At 30.8% G+C, this 21,984-nt stretch overlaps 1 protein-coding gene across 2 annotated transcripts in view; it reads right to left on the bottom strand.

The window, feature by feature from the left end:
• The window catches only part of LOC139515497 (uncharacterized), a 34,456-nt gene extending 12,478 nt beyond the window's left edge, over positions 1 to 21,978 (bottom strand). The window contains exons 1-9 of one of the 2 annotated variants that reach the window (XM_071305079.1): positions 21,742 to 21,978; positions 17,397 to 17,905; positions 15,748 to 15,906; positions 12,188 to 12,253; positions 11,805 to 11,914; positions 5,179 to 5,286; positions 4,346 to 4,439; positions 2,835 to 2,965; positions 2,433 to 2,519 (exon numbers count right to left, since the gene is read on the bottom strand). In XM_071305079.1, coding sequence (XP_071161180.1) covers positions 2,433 to 2,519; positions 2,835 to 2,965; positions 4,346 to 4,439; positions 5,179 to 5,286; positions 11,805 to 11,914; positions 12,188 to 12,253; positions 15,748 to 15,906; positions 17,397 to 17,901 — 1,260 coding nt within the window. In that variant the 5' untranslated portion in view covers positions 17,902 to 17,905; positions 21,742 to 21,978. The remainder of the gene's footprint in view (positions 1 to 2,432; positions 2,520 to 2,834; positions 2,966 to 4,345; positions 4,440 to 5,178; positions 5,287 to 11,804; positions 11,915 to 12,187; positions 12,254 to 15,747; positions 15,907 to 17,396; positions 17,906 to 21,741) is intronic. The other variant, XM_071305072.1, reaches the window with a different exon arrangement.
• Positions 21,979 to 21,984: the final 6 nt, after the last annotated feature.

The following is a 21,984-nucleotide window of genomic DNA, read 5'->3' as shown; positions in this document are numbered from 1 at the left end:
CTGAACGGTAAAAGTCAAATTCGTCATTATTGAACTTGACCTCCATTCTGTCATTAGTAACAACATATTAAAATTTGGGAAGCTTTGGTAGAACAGTTCATGCCTAAATGCACGGACATGACTGGAAACTCCATTTTTCAATCTTTCAAGAACCATAACTCCTGAACGGTAAATGTCAAAATCGCTATTATTGAACTTGACCTTTGTATAGTTGTCAGTAATAACATATTAAAATTTTAAAAGCTTTGGTTGAACGGTTCATGAGTTAATGCACGGACAACATTTGATTGCCGCCCAACCGCCCGGCCGCCCGCCGTACATCCCCAAATCAATAACCGACATTTTTGTCACAAAAATCTGGTTAACAATAATAAATTGTGTGCCTTAAAATATTGATTTTGCATATTTAAACCATTCAAAAGTTCATTAACGCTGAGGGATGCGAGGCTAATATTTTTTTCAGGTAAAATTATCAAAATATTCCTTATTTAGTTGGGGACAACCCATGTAAAATGTTAGTATGGGGGTGGGGGAAGGGGCACGCCAGGCACTTCCCCGCCTGCATCTGTCCCTGAGTGTTTGTGTTTGACAATGGGAGAATATCTAGATGATGTAACAGCTTTGCTAACTTTTTCAATTATGGCATTTTTAAACCAAAACATTAACTATGATATGAAGATTTTTTTCAATCCATATCTAATGTCCAACATAAATAAGACCCATTAAACATATGAATTATTGCAGTAAAATAGTAAATAAAAAAAAAAGAGTGTAAACAATTTTATAATGGATTATTACCGTAAAAACTGATATTAGTGACTATTCCATTGGTACAAGTTTTTGTCCATACTTAAAACAGATAAAAAGTCTTGCTTGTTAAAAATTCAGAAGCAATTGTTTTACTTTTATAAATAATCACATGCATGTTATAGACCTCAAAACCAAACCTTCTAACTGACGCACTTATAGATATATTTACAATACTGTTGTCAGGTCATTAAAGATGGAATATTTTGGTATAAATATTGATTCATTCATATGGTCTTTGTATCTGTGTGTTTGTTTTTTCTACATTGGCTAGCAGGGAGGGTGAGACCGCACAAAACATGTTTAACCCCACCAGATTTGTGTGCCTGTCCCAAGTCAGGAGCCTTTGGCCTTTGTTAGTTCATTTATATGTTTTGGAGTTTAGCCTCCATTAACACTAGTACACATTTTTGTTTAGGGGCCAGCTGGAGCACGCCTTTGTGTGCAAGATTTTCTCTCTGTGTTTAAGACCTGTTGATGGCCATTGGTTGTCTTTTGCTCTTAGGTCGGGTGGTTGTCTCGTACAGATTTCCTTTTTCAATTCCCATTTCATGCATTAGACTATGAACCAATTCAACAACAAATTAATCATGTGAAAATTAAGATGGTTATTGTATCATTGTTGATGTTATCTTAGTCATCACACAATGCAACTCACTTTTTAAAGGCAAGTTAAAAGTTTTATGTACTTTGATGTATTAACTATTGATCATGAAGATGCCCCTATCCAAGTTTAGTATTAATGATGATCCCATAAGCATTCATACTCAAGCTAATAATAAATAATACCTTCATCTAAAATTTGCTCCATTGCGATTACATTTATCAATTTCTTGTTGGATCTTAATTCTAAAACCCTGGTAAAATTTTCACATATTTGTTATTAATTTTAATTCACTTTTAAGCAATATCTTACACAGCTTTTAGAGAGACTTCAACTGGTGCATATTTAACCCCAATTTAATCAAAATTAGTTCTTCACACTTCCTTCTTATTTTTGTTTGGACATTTCTATATTTTTTTACAAAAATGAGAGGCAATTATAGACAACTACTTTTAATTAGACTGATAAAAACCTGATATTGTATTAAACAATTTTGGTTGGTTAATTGTTAATAAAGGGCCATCTTTACATTGGTATGTATTGAAATCAATATTGCTCAGGAGAAGGTGTTTTATTTGGATGACTTGTTTTAGATTAATGAAAACTTTACAGAACCAATCTGGACTTTTTACCTTTTTCTAACATTAGTACTTCTTTATTTAAAAGCAAAAGTGCAGACTGAAATGTCTCGCCTGCTTTACTTATGATAAGCCTGTAAAATAAATGTTTTGTCAATGTTTCAAGGATTTTTTTTATTTGAAATCTGTACAGCTTGTTCATATATGATGTCCTGTTAGGATGTGAATTGTACTTTAAAATTGGAATAAAATAATTGACTCTTCTTGAATTTAGAAGATATGATGACCTTATTTGTTCACCCTTATAAAATGTACTACTTCAACAGGGTAATGCCTTCAGAAAAACATCTTTGTATAGGTGAACAAATCTTCAAATCTCTTTCATAAAAAGAAAAAAAATTGCGCAATAAGTGTGTTTATAAATCAAGTCAAAATTTACTTACAATTAATGCATTTGCAATAGTTTCAGCACCTTTATTGCGTAGTGAATTCCAACTAAGATCTAAATCTAATAAGCCTTCATTCAATGCCTGAAATATAAGATACAATTTATAAAAGTTAACTACAGAATCATACGCCATGTTCATAAGGCTAGTTTAGAATATTTATGTACCAAAGTAAAAACAATCCATTTTTCAATACTGCTCTTCATTACAAACCAGTCACAATAAAGGGGAATAACTCTTGCAATGTTATAATTTCATAGTCAGATACCAGCATTCATAAACAAATGTTTCTAAGTAATACACCCATAAGGACAATCTTTATTTGTTGTTCCTAGTTGGATACAGAATTATAATCAATGATTATTCTTTATTGCTAAGAAGACCTATTAGTTTACTTACAAGTGCCCCTCCAAGATAAATTCCTCCCAATTCTCCAAAATTATTATTACTAAGATCTAAAGATGTCAGTGATGTATTGGTCTTCAAAGGTTCAACCAAGTGCCAAGCATCCACATCTGTTAACTGGTTTCCTGTAAAAGAAATATAAGTGGACACTTAATCCCAGTAAACAAAGTTTAAACTTCACTTTAATCATTCTTTTTTTTCTTTTTTATGCGCTTGTACATTATAATATATAATTGACATCAACAGAAATCTTCAAAACAAAGCATGAATGACCATAAACGAAAATACTATACAGACATGTTAAATTGTATGTGGCATAATTCATAAATATCTTCAGTAGGATAAAAAGAATCTAGCACTTACTTTTCACTATACATCTAAGGGGGCTCAAGGGTATAAATCCAATTTTTTTTAAATATAGGATTTCCCTTTTTGTTTTCTATAAATGAACTTTATCATATACTTAATAGAAAAATTAAATTAAAAAATAGAGTCACCGTTCATTTATGCTCACAATCTGCCCTCAAAAGAAGCATGCATTATTGTTAAGGTACTTTTTTTATGTTAAACTAATGGGAGAAATAGAAGTAACATTTGGGCCAGGTGAGCTAAAAATGCATTTTTTGCACCAAAGGGAGATAATTTGGAGCTTTTTCAATGATATAAACACTTAAAAAGTAAATTTTTGTATCATATCATAGAGTAACAACTAGTTGAAATAAATAAAATTTGTAATAAAAAAAATTTATTTAAATTTTATATGAAATGTTTGTACCCACAAGTCTCCTTAAGATATCCATGGAGATATATAATGCATTGTCCTTTCACTTTATATTTACTACTCAGTACATTTATCCCACTTACCTGAAATCATAGATACACTAAGAGGTGTCATACCACCAATTAAAAGTCCCTATCTGTTCAACCAAATTTTGCAATTTTCACAGCTTTCTAAATATTTTACCTTAAGTTTAACTTCATAGAAACTAGGTATATCCTGAATTGTACAGGTGTCACCTTTCTGCATGCCAATTTTCAACATACATTCAAAATCATATAAGAAAGCAGAGAGCTTCCGAAAGGAGGTACCACTAAAAATAACCCCTGGTTTTCTGGAAATCTTAAATTAGTATACTATGGAGCGCATTAATCCTCAATTTTTAATGCAAACTCATAGACAGGTAAATTTTGGCTCAAAATGGTCTTAATATATTTCTCTTTCAACAAAACTTTCATTTCTGCAAATTTGTTAGTTAGTTTAGGTGAACAATGACATCAAATGCACTTTTTTTTGTCCGAGTAGGCCTACTTTCACATACGTTCTAAATTTGAGGGAGTAATTGGTGGTATGACACCTAAGATAAACCTTTGTCTGCTACTTATTTTGTATTATCATTACTAAAATTTGAAAGAGTGTGTCAGTTGAGAAACAAAATTTATGAAAATATAGATAACCTCAATTTCCAAAAATCAGATACTCTGTTTTACCTAATGACATAGTTTACCTGCTATAGCTAAAGTTTTTAGTGTTGTGTTGTACTCTAACATGTCTCCTATAGCTGCTACTCCTGCTCTTTGAATAAAATTGTTGGAGATATCCTGGGGAAAAAACATATATGAAGATATAAATAAGTCAGTAAATCACTGTAAGATCAAATGTTGTATAATTTGATTTCTAATCCAGTATCAGAGTATAGAAGTAAACCATTCCAAAGAAGATATTCAATTGTATAATTTTCTTTGACAACTTCTCATTAAAGTTTTTCATTTTTAACTGCCGTATTGTGACATTGAAATCCATATAACTTTGAAATAAAAGTTTAAATTTGAAGACTTTCAAAACAAATAAAAGAACGTGTCTGAGGATACAAATGCCTGTGCTCAATCATTGCAATTCTCAAAGTTAAAAAGGGGCAAAACTCTAGAATAGCAAATGACTCACTACCCATATTTAAACTATGGGTGTGTTTGTGGTTCTTAGCATTGTGTATCAGTATCTTAAAATTTGGATGAGACAAACTTAAGTTAGCGTAACTGATTTTTTTTCAATTTTACAAGTTTATAAGGGGCATAATTCTAGAAATGTTTTATTAATGACATACTGCCAAAACTTTATTTTTGTCTGCAAGTTTTGCTTGTAAGCATTGTATTAGATTTTCATAAAATTTGGATGAGAAAAAAACTGAAGTTTGAGTGCGGAAGCATAAATTGAATGGACAGAAAGACAAAAACAAACAGATGAAAGGTCAGTAAAGGATAACACTTTTAAATGCCTCCACTGCATAAGGTGGGGCATAAAAATATGAAATTATCAAATATAGAAAAGAAATAGACTTACCAATGAGACAATAAACATGTTGTCTTTCAGCATTCGAGCTACATATCTAGCCCCTTCTGACTCTAAGTAGTTGTCTGCTAAATCTAAATTTTCTGTTATAGTGTTAATCTACAAAAAAAACAAATGAATGAGTATACATTTGAAGTTTATAATATAGAATAAATTTACAATAATATTGTGAATTCAAAAGTTTTGGCCGATTTAATTCATTCAATAAAATTCTAGTTTTTCTAGTTTGATATTAGAATAATCTGAATCTATATTTTTCTAATTTCATTATGAATTAAATAAAATACACTGTCATAGCATCTGTAAACAGAATGTGTACCTAGTACATGGATGATGATGGATGCCCCATCCACACTATCATTTTCTATGTTCAGTTGGGTTTTCAATGAAAATTGGGTAAAAACTCTAATTTGGCATTAAAATTAGAATGATCATATCATAAGGACCATGTGTACTAGGTTTCAAGTTGATTGGACTTCAACTTCATCAAAATCTACCTTGACCAAAAACTTTAACCTGAAGTGGGACAGACGGAAGAATGGACAGACGAATAAAAAGACGCACAGACCAGAAAACATAATGCCCATAAAATAAAAGCTTCACTGTTTATCATGAAACTACAAATCAGGAATGTTTAATTTCTTAAAATTCCTATTATTGTAGCCCAAAAAGTGGTACAGTTCAAACCCTACCATTCATACTGAGTGCATTGCTTGTGAAATAAAATAAAATAAACAATGTATTTGATTAGATATTAATTTTTGCCAAATTTAAATGTTTCGGGACCTAAAAAACAATATATCAATAAAAATCAATCTATCAAAGTATAATCTAACATTCAGTTTAAACTTTCTTTCTATGGTAGTATTGACTTTATCAGAGAAAGCAAACATTTGTTGAGATTTGTTAAAATTTATTCTGAAAGTTTTGATGGTATAGAAGTATAAGGTAAGCTTCTACAAACATAACAAGATTATAGCAAATTCAAGTGACAAATAAATATCCTGTAGCTTTCATTATTTATTGATCACCAACTTGATATTGATTCCTAATGACAAAAACTTTCCGTTCTTTTTGGTCTAGCTACAACATTTTTATATATTTGAGATGAGGAATTTTTCCTTTACTTTTATTTGGATTTGGAAGGAGAGCGAAATAAATAATTTCTAATTCCAAATTTCAAGTAAAATATCTCGTCTGTTATATATTTGAACAATTTATATAAATTGCAAAAGTTTCTGTTGTTCTCTTTAGGACCAAAAAAAAAAATCAGTGAAAGGAGATCTGTTTGGAATTTTTTCATAAAAACAAATTATAAAAACAAATTATGATAACAATTTTGTGACAATTGATTTCTAAATGATGAATCTGTCTAAATTGATATTTCTAAGTCTAAAATTGATATCTTTAAGTCTAAAATTGATTTCATTATCTTAAAACACCAGGGGTCTGTTGTTCAACTTGTCGTTAGGGCTAACGTGTCGTTAAAATTTCTTAATCATTCGATTAAAATTAATCATATGATTAGTGTGTTGTTCAACTTGTCGTTAATTTTAACGCTGCGTTAAAAAGGCTAAAACTTAATCCACCTCTTTGAGGTGTATTAAATTTTAATCATATGATTAAAGCATCCAAGATGGCTGCTGTATCAATGCAAAAATTAGTTTATCCTCGAAATATGAGGCGTTTAAGAGATATTTAGCTCCGGGAAAGAGATTTCAGCCGTAAAATACCTTAATATTTGAAAGAAACACACTATAGTTGCTAGGAGTTGAGTTGAAACATAAATTGGAAAGAGATTTGACAAGATGGGGCGAAGGATCGGACGCACTCATACAATGGGCATTTGATAACAGAGAGAAATTTGCACATTTCGGCTGTTTTTCGTTTGTATTTTACCGCTCAGTGACAGTGTTGATTGCAAAAAACTAAACGTACGCTGAGACCACAGGAGGTTGAAATCCTATCAATGAGGGTCTATAAATATGTCAACTCGACTTTGTGCTGACGAACAGCTTTCATAAATAAATAATGTTACCATAGCATTAATGTACAGGCCATAATTGATTTTCAAAGCAAGTCTTTGCTAATTTCCCCATTTTCGAAGTTCAAATATTAGCACTTTCAGTTTCAGTAGCGCCCTTGACCTAGTCCTAACTGTTTACGCAGGTAAATTATGATGGGTGAATTCGTCCCCGTATATTTCGGACCTTACGATTTTTATCTTTACACGGAGTTTTTAAACAGTGTATATTGTTTTCCCATTTAGTAAAGCTTATGAGCTATGAGGATCCAAATCATGGGTGGATCCAGCCATTTTTGGGGGTTCCAACGTAGCCCAGATTAAAAGGGTTGTTTCAAACCTCACGTCGCCTTTCAAAAACTTTGACTGTCAAATAAAAGGGGGATTCAAACCCCCGGACTCCCCCTTAGGCCTAGGATCCGCAACTGCAAATATTTATAATGAAAATATACTGCCATCAGTGTTTAATATTACTGATTAGGTATTTAGAGACTGAGTCAATAAAATGTCTCATATTTTTTATCTGACACAACATACAAAAACAAGCACCTGTTAATATTAAGAATCTAGGAAATCTCATATTCGAGTGTCAGATATATTTCAAAAGAAGTATTATACCACCATTGGGAGAGAGGTACAACAATGTATGATTTATGTGACTAGTGCTTGTTTTTCCAGATCATCACAGAATATATCTTTGATTTTTTTTAACTTCCAACTCATCTATAGATGCTTCTCTGGTTAGTCCGAGTAAGAAATGTATAAATGATCATAAATTGCATCAATATTAAAAAATAAAGAGCATGCAAATATCTCATAAAGCAAATAACACGGATAATTTATATTGACCATTTGTTATATGGTTGTGGTCTTCAGTGGCGACACGTACATGCAGGTCATGTTCCGGAGCACCTGAGATAACCCCTAGTTTTTGATGGGGTTCGTGTAACTCGAATAATTCAGCGCCCTCTATCGGTCAGTGTCCTCTCGAGGTTAATGTAGCAATCGATAGTGAGTCGGAATATAACGACTGGATTATTCGGGTTAGGGTTCGTGTTGCTTATTCTTCAGTTTTCTATGTTGTGTGTGCTATTGTTGTCTGTTTGTCTTTTTCATTTTTGGCCATGGCGTTGTCAGTTTATTTTCGATTTATGAGTTTGACTTCCCTTTGGTATCTTTCGTCCCTCTTTCATAAATTAATTTCACTTTACAATGGATCAAATCTACGAATGGATCCAGGTAAATTAATGGGTGCAGTAGGAGGTCCACTGGAGTTTTGAGAGAGGAATTCTTGGCATGTAACAGATGGAAAATTTAGGGTCAGTATTCATAAAACAGACATGGGGCAGTGGCAAATATGGCATGCATATTTGAACACACAGAGGGTACCCCTGGCACCGACTGAATTCCCCCAAAAAACATAAATCTATTTCTCTTCTATGTGACTTCAGACTTTATGTTTTCAATTTTAGTTTCACTTTCTATATTCTGTATTTATTCTTATGTAAGCCCTAGGTGAAAAATAACTTGATGCAGGAATATATTAATAATAAACATCTTGGAGTTGGGCTATTTCTTTCTGTCTGGGTGGGGATCAACTTCAAGCAGACAACATGCATGCGTATAACGACACTGAAGATTTTCTTTTTTTTTTTTTAAATAAAGACAGTTGTTGTCAGTCATGACGTCCTTGAATAGATCAGTTAGAAAGCAAGGTTTGTAGTTTAAGTACACAGGAAAACCTCATTTCTAGTGTTGAAAATAGAGGGAACAAAAGTTCCACATCCAGGGAATATTTTTATATAAAGAACTTTTTATTTGAAAGGTTTATCTTTTTTCAGTTTAATTTAAAAATAAAAAAATTAGACAAATTGTGATTGGTCTTTCTTCCTTTCTTTTGTTATCTTGTGAATTATCATGTTAAAAATCCAGTGGCAAATACTTCATGCCTTTATATAACGGAGAACAATTAGCTAAACTTTTTGCCACAAAAATAGATACATAATCATAATTCATAGTTATTTTGTTCACAGTGAGCAGCCATCTTTGTTGGTCGGTTGTAGCACAATCTCATCAAATGGTAAAAAAGACCACACAATAGGTTCAAGGACACAGTTATCGTCCTTTGGTTTTCGTTAGTTAGTCCCTACTGTGAACAGTGTATAACTTGCATTTGTATTTGATACACTTTCACAATTTATTTCTTGATATCTAATGCATGAAATATTAAGTAGGGGGCTGTTATTACATGTTATAAAAATTTGGGTGCTGAATCTTTATGATCCTGATTTGGTCAGTTTAAAAAAGGTCAATTTTTATTATGTCGGAAGCTGTCAGATAGAGCTGGTAGAAGTTTCTATTAATTTGATACACTACACTGTAAAAATCTTTTTGAGAAAGAGTAGGAGCGATTTTTTAAATTTGAATTTATTGTCTAAAAGAAATGCTCTACGAAATAACTGTGTTCTCGGGCCAATAGGGACCAAATAAACATCTTCTACTTGTATACCGTAAATCAGCATTTGGATGTGCCTGTAATTCAGTTGTTGCATGTCGTTTGTTGCTATATATATTATTGTTTTACGTTCTTAGTTTTGTTCATGAATATATATAAGGCCTTTAGATTTCTATTTTGAATTGTTTTACTGCCTTGCTTTGTCATATCTATAGGTCTTTTATAGCTTATGCTTCGATGTGAGTTTTGCTCGTTGTTGAAGGCCATACGGTGACCTATATTATATCTGTTAACTACTACATCTTTTGGTTCCCGATAGGGAATTGTCTCTTTGACAATCATGCCACATCTTCTTGTCTTTATATTTACTATTAGCAAAGCCCATACCGTAAAGTCAGCTATAAAAGGCCCAGATAAGACAATGTAGACAATTCAAACGAGAAAACTAACGGCCTTATTTATATATATATATATAAAAAATGAACGAAAAACAAATATGGAACACATAAACAAACGACAACCACTGAATTACAGGCTCCTGACTGGGGACAGGCACATACATAAATAATGTGGCGGGGTTAAACATGTTAGCGGGATCGCAACCCTCCCCCTAACCTGGGACAGTGGTATAACAGTACAACATAAGAACTAACTATTTCAGAGGTGTTTTCAGGGGCCCTGGCCCCCTCCCCCTTTTGTTGAAAAAATTTGGTTGATTATATAAAGGGAATCACTGAAGCATGATTGGAGCGGGCCCCCTCTTAGGCAGTCAGTGCCCCTCCCCCTTTATGAAAATTTCTAAAATTAATAATTTGTTATTTCAATTTTAAAAAACCATTGAAAAGGTTCTCGGACTGTGCCATTACACTTGCACAATTGAATATTTAAAATTGTCACGCTGTATCTTCTTATGCCGTGTGAACTGCAATCGATTACAGTTTTGTTTTTATTACGATCTACACCATCCGTAGAAATGATCTGAAATGTTAACTTGGCATGCCATACTTGATAAAATGCGGACGTGAAAGAAAGCACCCTTCAAATACGCGTCAATGGAGATTGTTATTCCAAATTATTTCGTCATTTTTAAAACAAAAGCGTATCTTTCGCATGTGTAGAAGGTATGACTTAACTAACAAAAAATATTTTAACAGATATTTGAAGGAATCATTATGTAAAAACAAAGACTTCAACTGAATTATCATTGCAATCACGGACACTGTCGTTGTTGTCAGACACCAAATTCCGGCATTAAAATCATGGTCATGAATGATGCATTTTGATTGAGGACCGAAGACAATCTCTGACATTGCTTCTGAGTTAGAACAGTCACATGTTGCATGATAAGACTATTTCAACAACGATTGAAATTTTTTAATATAATTAAGAAACAAACTGATTTCAAGTTATTCATTGAATGTTGGTTTTTCGACCACCTGCATGACCTCATCATTTCAGATACCAAGATTTATGAGCAATAACATGAAAAACTCTGGCCCTAGTCATAATTTAAAGTGGAATGCAAATGCTGATTATTACAAAATGCACCCGAAACCATTTTCATGGTAAATAAATGCATATTACTTTTGAATTTGAGATTACTTAATCAGTCAATTCACTGAAATTATTTTTTCATTCAAGCATATTTCATTTTGAACTGGAAACATATCTAAAATATTTTTATGTTTCCATAAGAAAAAACATGAACATGTTATAAGATATTTATTTAATAATTATTGGCACCCAAAACCTGTTTAAAAGAAGAATGTTATAATTTAATGCATCAAAGGAAGTTTTGTAGGCCCTGATTTACAATGCATTGTGGGAAACACTTGCTAACTACCCAAATTTAATCATATGATTAAAAATTAATCGGATGATTAGTAAATACAATGATTAAAATAAGTTGAACAACGCAATTTAATCATTGCATTTACTAATCATCCGATTAACTTTTAACGACTGATTAAAATTAATCATATGATTAGTTTAATCACAAGTTGAACAACAGACCCCAGACAGTTAATAATGGTGAGAGCATTCATTGTAATTTGTAATTGTAGGATAATCTTACAAGGTATTAGAGTAAGCAGTATTTTTCCTTGTTTTTTGGTTCATGACTGAGATGATAAAGTTTACCTCCAGTGCTCTTGCTATAGGCTTTGTTCCATTTCCACCCAAATAATGATGTCTCATTCTCAGATTTTTATCACCAAGATGTTTATTCATATATGTAACTGGTATCAATCCTATAATAAAATTGTCAATATAAAAAACACAAAATCATACCTTATTACGTATGAAATAATTTCTTGATAAAAATAATTCTGCTGTATGTATTTGCATTAATTAACGACTGTGAAGAATGTAAAAATCAACAATAAAATGTAGACATGAAGTAAACTGTTTATGTAAAACTCTTTTTCTAGTGGACCAGGTCAATTAAAATCAACCAGAAATGATCTTACCAAATACTATTTTTCAAATGAGTGTTTTTATGGGTTTTACAATAAAAATGTCACCTGTCTTCTCACAAGCTTCATTGTATGCAGTTTTCCCAGTAGGGTCCAACTCTTTCTTTTCATCAACTACAATAAATAAATCTTCATTTACTTAGAAAACATATTTTATTTTTTTAAACCACTAAGGAAAAATGCATTTCCAGCCATCATTGGCCTTGTTACAAATTAAATCACCTATTAATCATTTATACGGCAAAACTCATACATTTCATTTTGTATAGAACTTATCAGTATACTTACCTCATTTAATGTATAAGGATACCAACTTTTGTCATTTACAGACTGGAATGTTGCTGTTTTGGAGGATTTTTAAGGGAGATAAATGAAATATTCCATTCAACAGGACAACAAAGTTGTATGTTGTTATACTTACTCTGTAGTTTTACCTCTTCCAAATAATTTTCTTTTTCATTAAAAAAACAAACAAAACATTAATTTCCAACTTATTGCATAAGCTTCCAACTATCAGTGCTTGAAGTATCTGTCGGATATCATATTCTTCATTGAAGACATGGTTTAAATCAAATTTTAAAAATGATACATTTGTCTGAAAATCCCCTAGTTAATGAATTATGTTATTGTTCTAAAACAAAGGTGGGATCTCTGTCTGGTCATAAATGTTTTATATTTTTAAATATTCAATTTTTTGGTCTGAAATGTACATGTTGAAAATTATTCCATACACTTGAGTTGTGCACCCAGAAAGCTGTATTGCACTTAAAAAAAACCAATCAAACTTATAAATAGCCATATACTAGTATTCTTTTATGCCATGTGAAATATTCCTGTCTTTAATTCCTATTCATTAATCAAAATTTGAAATGAATATTAGGATTCAAAGTATGTTGATCATTGTAAATACATGGTGAAAATCTGTTTACTACTCTCAAAGTGTTTGGGAAATTTAAGCCATATACAAAACATTTGTATATTTAAGAAATATTTCATGTGGGCTTGAAGTTATATTGATTTTACCACAGGTTGGCCATTTAAGCTGACATGCAAAGGGTAAAATATCAGCTTTATGAAGGAGCAGCCATTGGAAAAATCAATATAAATTTAAGCCCCATGATTTATTTCTACTCTAATATGAAAGACAAAGACAGCAATTCTTTTAGATAGAAGTGTTCTAGAAGAAAGGAAATGTTTGCTGTTCTTCTTATTGAACACAATATTATAATTATTAACATCAAAGACAAAGAAAACTGAATCAGTGACACGAGTATGCAGTTTGCAATGACATAATAAGGGGGCTAAATTGATTTTTTTCTTTATATAGGATTTTGCTATATTTTTCTATAAATGAACTTTATCTTATACTTAATAGAAAAATAAAATAAAAAAATGGGGTCACTGTTCATTTACCCTCACAATCTGCCTTCGAATGAAACATACATTTTTGCAGAGGTAGTTTTTTTCTGTTAAATTATAATAGGAGAAATAGAGGTAATATTGAAATAAAAAAAGAACTAAGTTACAGAAATCGCTTAAATTTTAAAATATTTAAGGTGGTACCCAACACTTAAACTAAAATAAATTTGGCCTGTTTAATATTCTTGAAATTTTGACAAAGAATTTACTTTGACTCTTTGACAAAAATATAAAAATTTGAAAAAATTTTAACCAACCATTTTATCAGAAAAATTACACTGGTTGTATAACAGTTTGACAAACACTTATTTTGATCATTGAGAAGCTTAATATTCCCTTAACAACACAACGTAATTAAAACGTTTAGCTGATTTTACAGAGTTATCTCCCTGTAGTGTTAGGTACCACCTTAAGTTTAAGTACAGCTTATTTAAAAATAATAATAAACAATATAGGTCAACGATGAGTTAAAAAAGATTTTTCAATTTTAATGCAAAAAAAAGGCTTTTTTGCACCAAAGGGAGATAATTTGGAGCTTTTTCAATGATATATACATTTTATAAGTCATCTGGTGGACAAAACAAATTGATTTCTTTTACTGATTTTTGTACCATATGATACAGTAACAACTAATAAAGTAACAAATAAAATTTGGAATTTCTGAAAATATTATACCCTTGAGCCTTGACAGGTTTTGATAAAAGTGATTAATTATATTCCTTTTATTAAAAAAAAAAGGGCTTTCAACAAATGTTTCTGTTTCATCTTCTGACAATTTTCAGTTGGACATTCCTGCATTTTCCAGCAGTATGTCCATATACATTCATATTTTACAATGGCTGCATGTGTACCTCAAAGCAATAATTTGAAGAACTCATATTAGAATGTTGTGTAGATAAACCAAATTAATAATACCACAACAAATATATTAAGAGTGAAAACATTAATGCACATATAACAGGAATTACTGTTAAAACAGAAATTTGTTCATGACCAAAAAAACTCATTTACACACTGTTAAAATCAAATTATTGAAATCAGTTTAATATATTAGCTAATGATGCTTGAAATTAAATGCAGACTTCTTTAATGTTTGCAAACTTTAAAGCACAAATAAATTACAGATTTAACATTGAAAAGATTAGGCATATCATTGTAACTGTAATAATCAAAGTTAATACACTTTATTAAAAACTATAATAAACAAAAACTGCAATTTTCAATTGGTATTCAAATTTGTAATTCAAGCATCATTTTATTTTGTTAAATCTAGTCAAGAAGCACTTCTTTTTAAAACCTTTTCGATTCTTTTTAATTTCTTCTATTTCCAAATCCAGGATAGCTGTCAAAATGATAATATTTAGATATATTCATTCCTTATGTTAAAACAAAAGGTAATAATTGACTCTGAAATCGATTTCAGGGCCAATCTAACCCAAACTTGTACATGAACTGTCTCCATTGTTCAAAAGAAAAATATATTCAAAAGTACAAATTTGGTATGAAATATGCACTAAAAATGTACTAATATAAAATTGTGTGAGTTTGATAGGGAAAAACAAATAAATATAACAAGCTATTTCAGGATAAAATAATCAATTTAACTTAGTCTACATATATATAATAACTGATGCATCTTTAGCCAATATTCAGATATACAAATAAACAATAAATGTCAGCTGAAGTTAAACAAAAAACTCCTCATCTTATTCTGTACAGATGGTCTTTTTATAAATGTAATACATGTACATTAAGTTCATCCACTGTTATGTGAATACAAATTCTGTATGTTTTATATACAAAAAAACTTGGGCTGCTTCTTCAGATTGATTTGATTTTTTGTGTTTTAACAACACTTTTAAGCACCGCTTTTGGGCAATTTCGTGGCGGCCAGTTTTTAATGGTGGAGGAAACCGAAGTGCCCAGAGAAAACCACAGACCTTTGATAGGAAAACTGACAATCCTAGACAATTAAGATTAGAGCCAAGTGTACCCACACAAGCAAGGTTTGAACTTGCAACCTCAGTGTTGACTGGCTAGTGATGACGGTAGTAACTACTTAGACCACTTGGCTACCAAGGCCTTTATCAACAAAATTCAGGAATGCATGAATACTAGCATCCAATAAATAATATCAAATTTTCAGTAGGTGACATAAAAAAAATACTACACTCCCCCTCCTTTATTACCTTTTTGAACATCAGCCTCTAAATCTGTGTCATATTCGTCCGAGTCATGTGGAGACCCAGCTAACCAGGATTCATATGTTGGATGTTTCTTTTTCTGTCTTCCATCTGTGCCATTTTCATATGCATTAGTGATTGCCCAACTCTCTCCTTCATTTTCTTCTGCAAGGAACATGATTATTTTGATAAAAGAACATGTTTCAAACATCTTTTTATCTCTAATTTTAAGAAGCACAATACATTTATGAAGAAAATATATTGCCTTTATATAGAATAGAAAGACTGCAAAATGTAATTTGAATTAAAACAAAAATAAGAATCAATCTAAAAAAACTTTAAGTAAAACATATTTAATCAAACTTTATATAATAATGAGAAAATGAATATACATACTGACATAAATTCTTTCTAATCCAATGTACTGTGGATTCATTAATATTTGTTGGATACCAATTTTTATGGATTTCGTGGGTACAGACAAACCATGAATCTAAATGTTCAACGAATTACAAATTTTCTAAAGAAATGTGTGCAGTCTCTGCCAAAACAATGAAATTTGCAATTTTTCTCAAACCACTAAAAATTGGTACCCATGCATAACTAATGAATTCTCAGTATATACTTTAATAATGAAAATAAAAGAAAACCTGACCCTCAGAAGACATCCTTGGTTATAATAAGTAAGAGGACAGATTTGACAGTGTTCATTTCCTAATATCAATATTGACTAGATTTATAGCAGAGTAAATATTAATATATGGCACTTGTAATATGAAAGAAGTCCATAAGATACTTAATATATCAACTAAATTCAATAAGGAAAGGCTCATAATCGTAGACTTGAAAGTGATATGACATTTATACAATGAAAACAAGTAAATGTAGCAGTCGAAGGTTTCAATAAACAGTACTTTAATGTCTTAAGTTTTTAAGTGCATAGGTTCTAACACATTTACTTTTTTAGAGACTTCTATACATGTATAAGTTATAGATGTGCAAGATTACTGAAACAAAAATTGTAATTATGTATAAATACTTTTTGATCAAGTCATATATAATTAATTCCAGATTTTTCTCATCAACTTCATTCTTTTAATTAACTGCTATTCAAAAATGATTTCCTCTAATGTTTCCAATAACTCTTTACAATTATAATATCTATTGAAATTGTTCACTTCATTTTCATAATACCAACAATTAAGTGGAATTAAAGTTTTGGATTGTACATATGCTTTATTTTATCAACTAGCTCTTAGTTGACTAGACTATGCAGCAGTTGGTTAAAGTTTCTGACTTAATGTTGAACATTTTGTTTTGATAAAACATTGCAATTGGGTCAGAATTTTGAATGAACTGCAATAGGTGGAGAGCAACACTTAAAGTCAAGTCACAGTAATATCTTAAACCTTTATATACAAAACTTGCACGAAATGAAAGGTAAAAGTCAAATCATAGGACCATAATTCCATTAACTAACAAATAAACAGAAAAAAACATAATCCATAAACATGAACCGTATACCAAAGATCAGCTTTATTTCTTTATCCATTTTAGATTTTTTTTACATTAACAGAAACTGATGCCAGATAAACAGGTGGTTTATAAACATTTTACTGATAATGGTCCTAAATAACAAACAAAGAGTTTATTACCTGACATAAGTGTTTTAACACCACCATCCAAAGTGGTATGATTTGTTTCCGCTCTATCACTTTCTTCATTATGCTTTGACATTGGTGTACGAAGCATAAACTGTTCACCAGAAAATGATTTTGGCGAGGATCTTGGAGATTTCTCTTTCCTTGGAGTGGGCCCATTTGTTTCAAATGTAATTTCTGTTCTAGTTGGAGTCTTGCGAGAGATTTTCTTTGAAGTTTTTCTTGCGACTTTTTGTGACTGAGAGGATTTAACATGTGCTGTCCATGGCCTGCGTAAATTTGGCATATGTCTGACTGGTACTTCATCCTCCGTGGAATTAATCTGCTTTTTTGGTTTAGAAGAGTGTGGTCTAATGGCACTGTGTGTTTTGTGTTCTCTGAATGGTGGCGATGGAGTTCTATGACGAGCGGAGGGAGAAGGAGTTCTGGATGCTGGTGATGGAGTCCTTGATCCAGATCCCCATCCAGGAGATGGTGTTCTCAGCTGATCATCCATCATCTAACTAGAAAAGTAGAAGAAAAATATTAAAACATTTTTCCTATTATAAATTATAATCCATTGCATGTAATATCAAATTTGAAATGAAATTAAAATAACTTTGTGGTTAGGAAGGTAAAACCATATAGTCAAATCGATGATATAAAAAAAACTCAAACTTGGTTGGTATCCAAGTTAAGACTGAGTCATGTACTAATCAAATCTTTTGTTTATACTTTAAATCCATATTCACTGTTTGAAGATTTCTTTTTTATCAGGCATCTTGGTCTCTTAGGATAAGGCGTACATTTCTTTAATCAAATTTGCATTAATTAAAGATAAAATTACTCTTGGTGTATGAAGGGTCCCAAATTAATCTACTTTTTTCAGGTGAAATTCACAGATTTTCAATTCTGAAACTTTAAAGACATGTAAAGACGATTGATAAAATTTATATCTGCATTACGTAATTTTATAAGAATGATTTCAATTATTCACAATTTAAACTAAAATGGAAAAGCATGGACCATAAGTCATGTTTATTAGAGGAAAAAATCACAAAAGAAGTAAAAAGGAGAGTTTTAAACATGTACAGAGTACAGAGTATACAACTTGATTGGACATTATTAGCCTCAGCTACAATTTAGATAAAAACTTAAAATACATTTTTTTTGCTTCAAGTTTAAATAAAAGAGAAATTTTGAATTAAAATTTCGTTTTAAGCAGTCAGTTTGACCCAAATTGATAACAAGAGGCAGTCACAACGACAGCAAACCAGATTTATTAATATTTATTTGTGTCCTGGCAATATCACAAGAACCATTACTGATGAATGGTGAAAGTGAAAATCGTCAATATCAAATTTGACCTCCATTTTGTCATCAGTATCAACATCTTAAAATTTGAAAAGCTTAGATTGAATGGTTCATGAGTAAATGCAACAACGTGAATGGAAACGCCATTTCACAATCTTTCAAGAACCATAACTCCTGAACGGTAAAAGTCAAAATCGTCATTATTGAACTAAACAACATGTAAAAATTTCAAAAGCTTTGTTGAATGGTTCATGAGAAAATGCACGGACACGACTGGAAACACCATTTTACAATCTTTCAAGAACCATAACTCCTGAACGGTGAAAGTCAAAATCGTCATTATTGAACTTGACCTCTATTTTGTCATCAGTAACAACATATTAAAATTTGGGAAGCTTTGGTAAAACGGTTAATGCGTAAATGCACGGACACGACTGGAAACACCATTTTTCAATCTTTCAAGAACCATAACTCCTGAACGGTAAAAGTCAAAATCGTCATTATTGAACTTGACCTCCATTTTGTCATCAGTAACAACATATTAAAATTTGGGAAGCTTAGGTAGAACAGTTCATGCGTAAATGCACGGACACAACTGGAAACTCCATTTTTCAATCTTTCAAGAACCATAACTCCTGAACGGTAAAAGTCAAAATCGCCATTATTGAACTTGACCTTCATTTAGTTGTCAGTAACAACATATTAAAATTTTAAAAGCTTTGGTTGAACGGTTCATGAGTTAATGCATGGACAACATTTGATTGCCGCCCGCCCGCCCGCACACCCGCCCGACATCCCCAAATCAATAATCGACATTTTTGTCACAAAAATCCGGTTAAAAATTAGCTCAAAAACATTGATGATGTATTATTGCTTTTGCAAGTCTACAACTTCCTCAATGAATCCATATTTATGTGATCTTCAATTTTACCCCTCCACTAGTGATAGGTTGCAAATGTACTAGGTGTGTTCAGCCTAAATGCATTAAAGGAAAAGAATGTCAACATTGAAAGTGAAGGGTGAACCAATTGGTTGACTGTTCTGATCCACAAAAATCCTTCTTATACAGATGAAATGTTGATTTAAATAAATATCTTCTAACCTGTAAAATGAAATCCAAACAGACCTAGAAAAATCTAATTGCATGTGCTCTCTTTTTTATGTTTACATGGGGTTATATGACTGTGGACAGTCTTCAGTGGTCATATTGATGGTTAATCAGAAAGCGTCTAGACTAAAATACACATGAAATGCTGATGCATATTATTGAGTGTATGCATTGATAATTGTTTATTTTATATTTTTCATATTTGGAAACATGTTATACAATATATATATAAGTCATATCTGTTCCAAAAAAGAATTTGACATTTAATGCCCATTTAACTTATATTAGAAAAAAAATATGCAGAAAAATGACAATTTGCAATCTTTTCTTTCCAAACTTCAACTAAAAGTTATGAAATTCTCTAATTTCAAAACCAGAGAATTTCATAACCTGACAGAACAATCATTCTGACATGAACAAAAGGCAAAGCTTTAAAATAAAATGTTGACTTCTGATTTCCATATATGATCTGAACATTGAAGCATTTTGAGTCAAACATTATAAGTCATAAAACTTGTAAAGTATTTCAACATATAGAATAAATTGTTGTCCTTAGTACAAGTACGTACATTATAGAGCTAAAATGTATACGTGTGAATATTGACAATTTAAACAAGTACAATGTACATCAAAGTATATTAAATTAATTTAATTGTATTTATTTTCACGAATTTCACAGTTGGTTTAATATCGCGAAAATAAATACATGCGAATCTAAATCAATCCTTTCAACTGAAAGGCAATAATTATAAAATCGCGAAAATAAATACCCGCCAACGTGTTTGAAATACACAATTCGCGAAAATAAGTACCTGCAAAAAAAGTACAAGTACAGTATTGTAATCTACTGAGAAGAAATGATGCAAAAACTTCAATTACAGAAGAAAAATAGGTATATTCCCTTTAGTGGTTTGCTAATCTGAACTTTGCTCACTTATGTACTGTTATTTCGAAGTGTCTCCTAAGAAGCACATTGAAATGAATCAAATCCTTTAAGTGTTTTTTAAATTATAATACCAATACTTTTACAAATCCACCTTGAAGTGAATAAAAAGAGTGTTAAAAACTATGTCATTTAATTTGTGATATATTTTTAACCAAACATTATAAAAACCAAAATGTTTTTACAGTTGACAATACTAACTTGAAAAACAACTATTACTATCAAAAACAAGTACCTTTTTATGACAGTTCTTTGTAGATTGAAATATAGTGTAACCAATTTCTTATCAAAGATTTTTTAAAGTATCGTAATTGATAATAATAAACTTTTTAACTAATTCTTGTCAGATGAATGCGTATATTGTAAATACAAATTCTATCTCTTTTAACCTTTATTTTTTATTTAGTTTAACATGTATAAATAAATTTAAACTAAGTAAAATAATCTATCTTAAAAAAAAATGCATAGATAATTTAATTGGGCCACCCTGCAAATATTGTACTGTCATGTACATATCCTGTAAAAAAAAAAGAATACTTATTTTCTAGCTTTTATCAATCTACATGTAGGCACACCTCAATGAAAACATCTTACATGTATTAGTTTTTTTAAAATAATCTTTATATACATGAATGTACATGTAAATTGTATATATTACCCTTTTAAAAAAACCTTTATAAGAAATGATAATGTTGAATCTATTGAAATGAATTAGACCAACAAAAAATAAGGCATTAATAATAATAATTCTTTATTCAGAAGCAATACAGCTTTTAGAATATTTTTTTTTAATGAGTTCATTTGTATAGTAGTTTTGTTGTAAATATTTGTTATGTCATTAGCCTTCATTAGCCATTTTAAAATCTCAAAATCTCTACTGATTATTCAGGTTGACAGTCACCTAGAAAGTTTGGTTAGTTATACTTTAAGAGTTTTATTTTTTTCTCAACTTTTAAAGTTTGCAAAGAACATGTTATCTGGTAATTATAGCTTACCAAGAATATATATATTAAATAATTTATTTCCCTTAGGTACAATCAGCAAATCTTCACGTTTCATAATTAATTATCTCTTCTCGTTACCACTGGTGTTGATCGATGGTAGGTATAAATACCATATACTATATCAATGTCCCCTGTGCATTCCTACTTGAACAGAATACACAATCGATTTTTATCTCCAATGTAAACACATTGGTGTTTCTACTTCCGTCGTAGAACGCCACATAAATCGTATAA

This window comes from Mytilus edulis, chromosome 1 (genome assembly GCF_963676685.1).
Source record: "Mytilus edulis chromosome 1, xbMytEdul2.2, whole genome shotgun sequence".
Taxonomy (NCBI): domain Eukaryota; kingdom Metazoa; phylum Mollusca; class Bivalvia; order Mytilida; family Mytilidae; genus Mytilus; species Mytilus edulis.
This window is presented reverse-complemented; position numbering and strand designations above follow the sequence as displayed.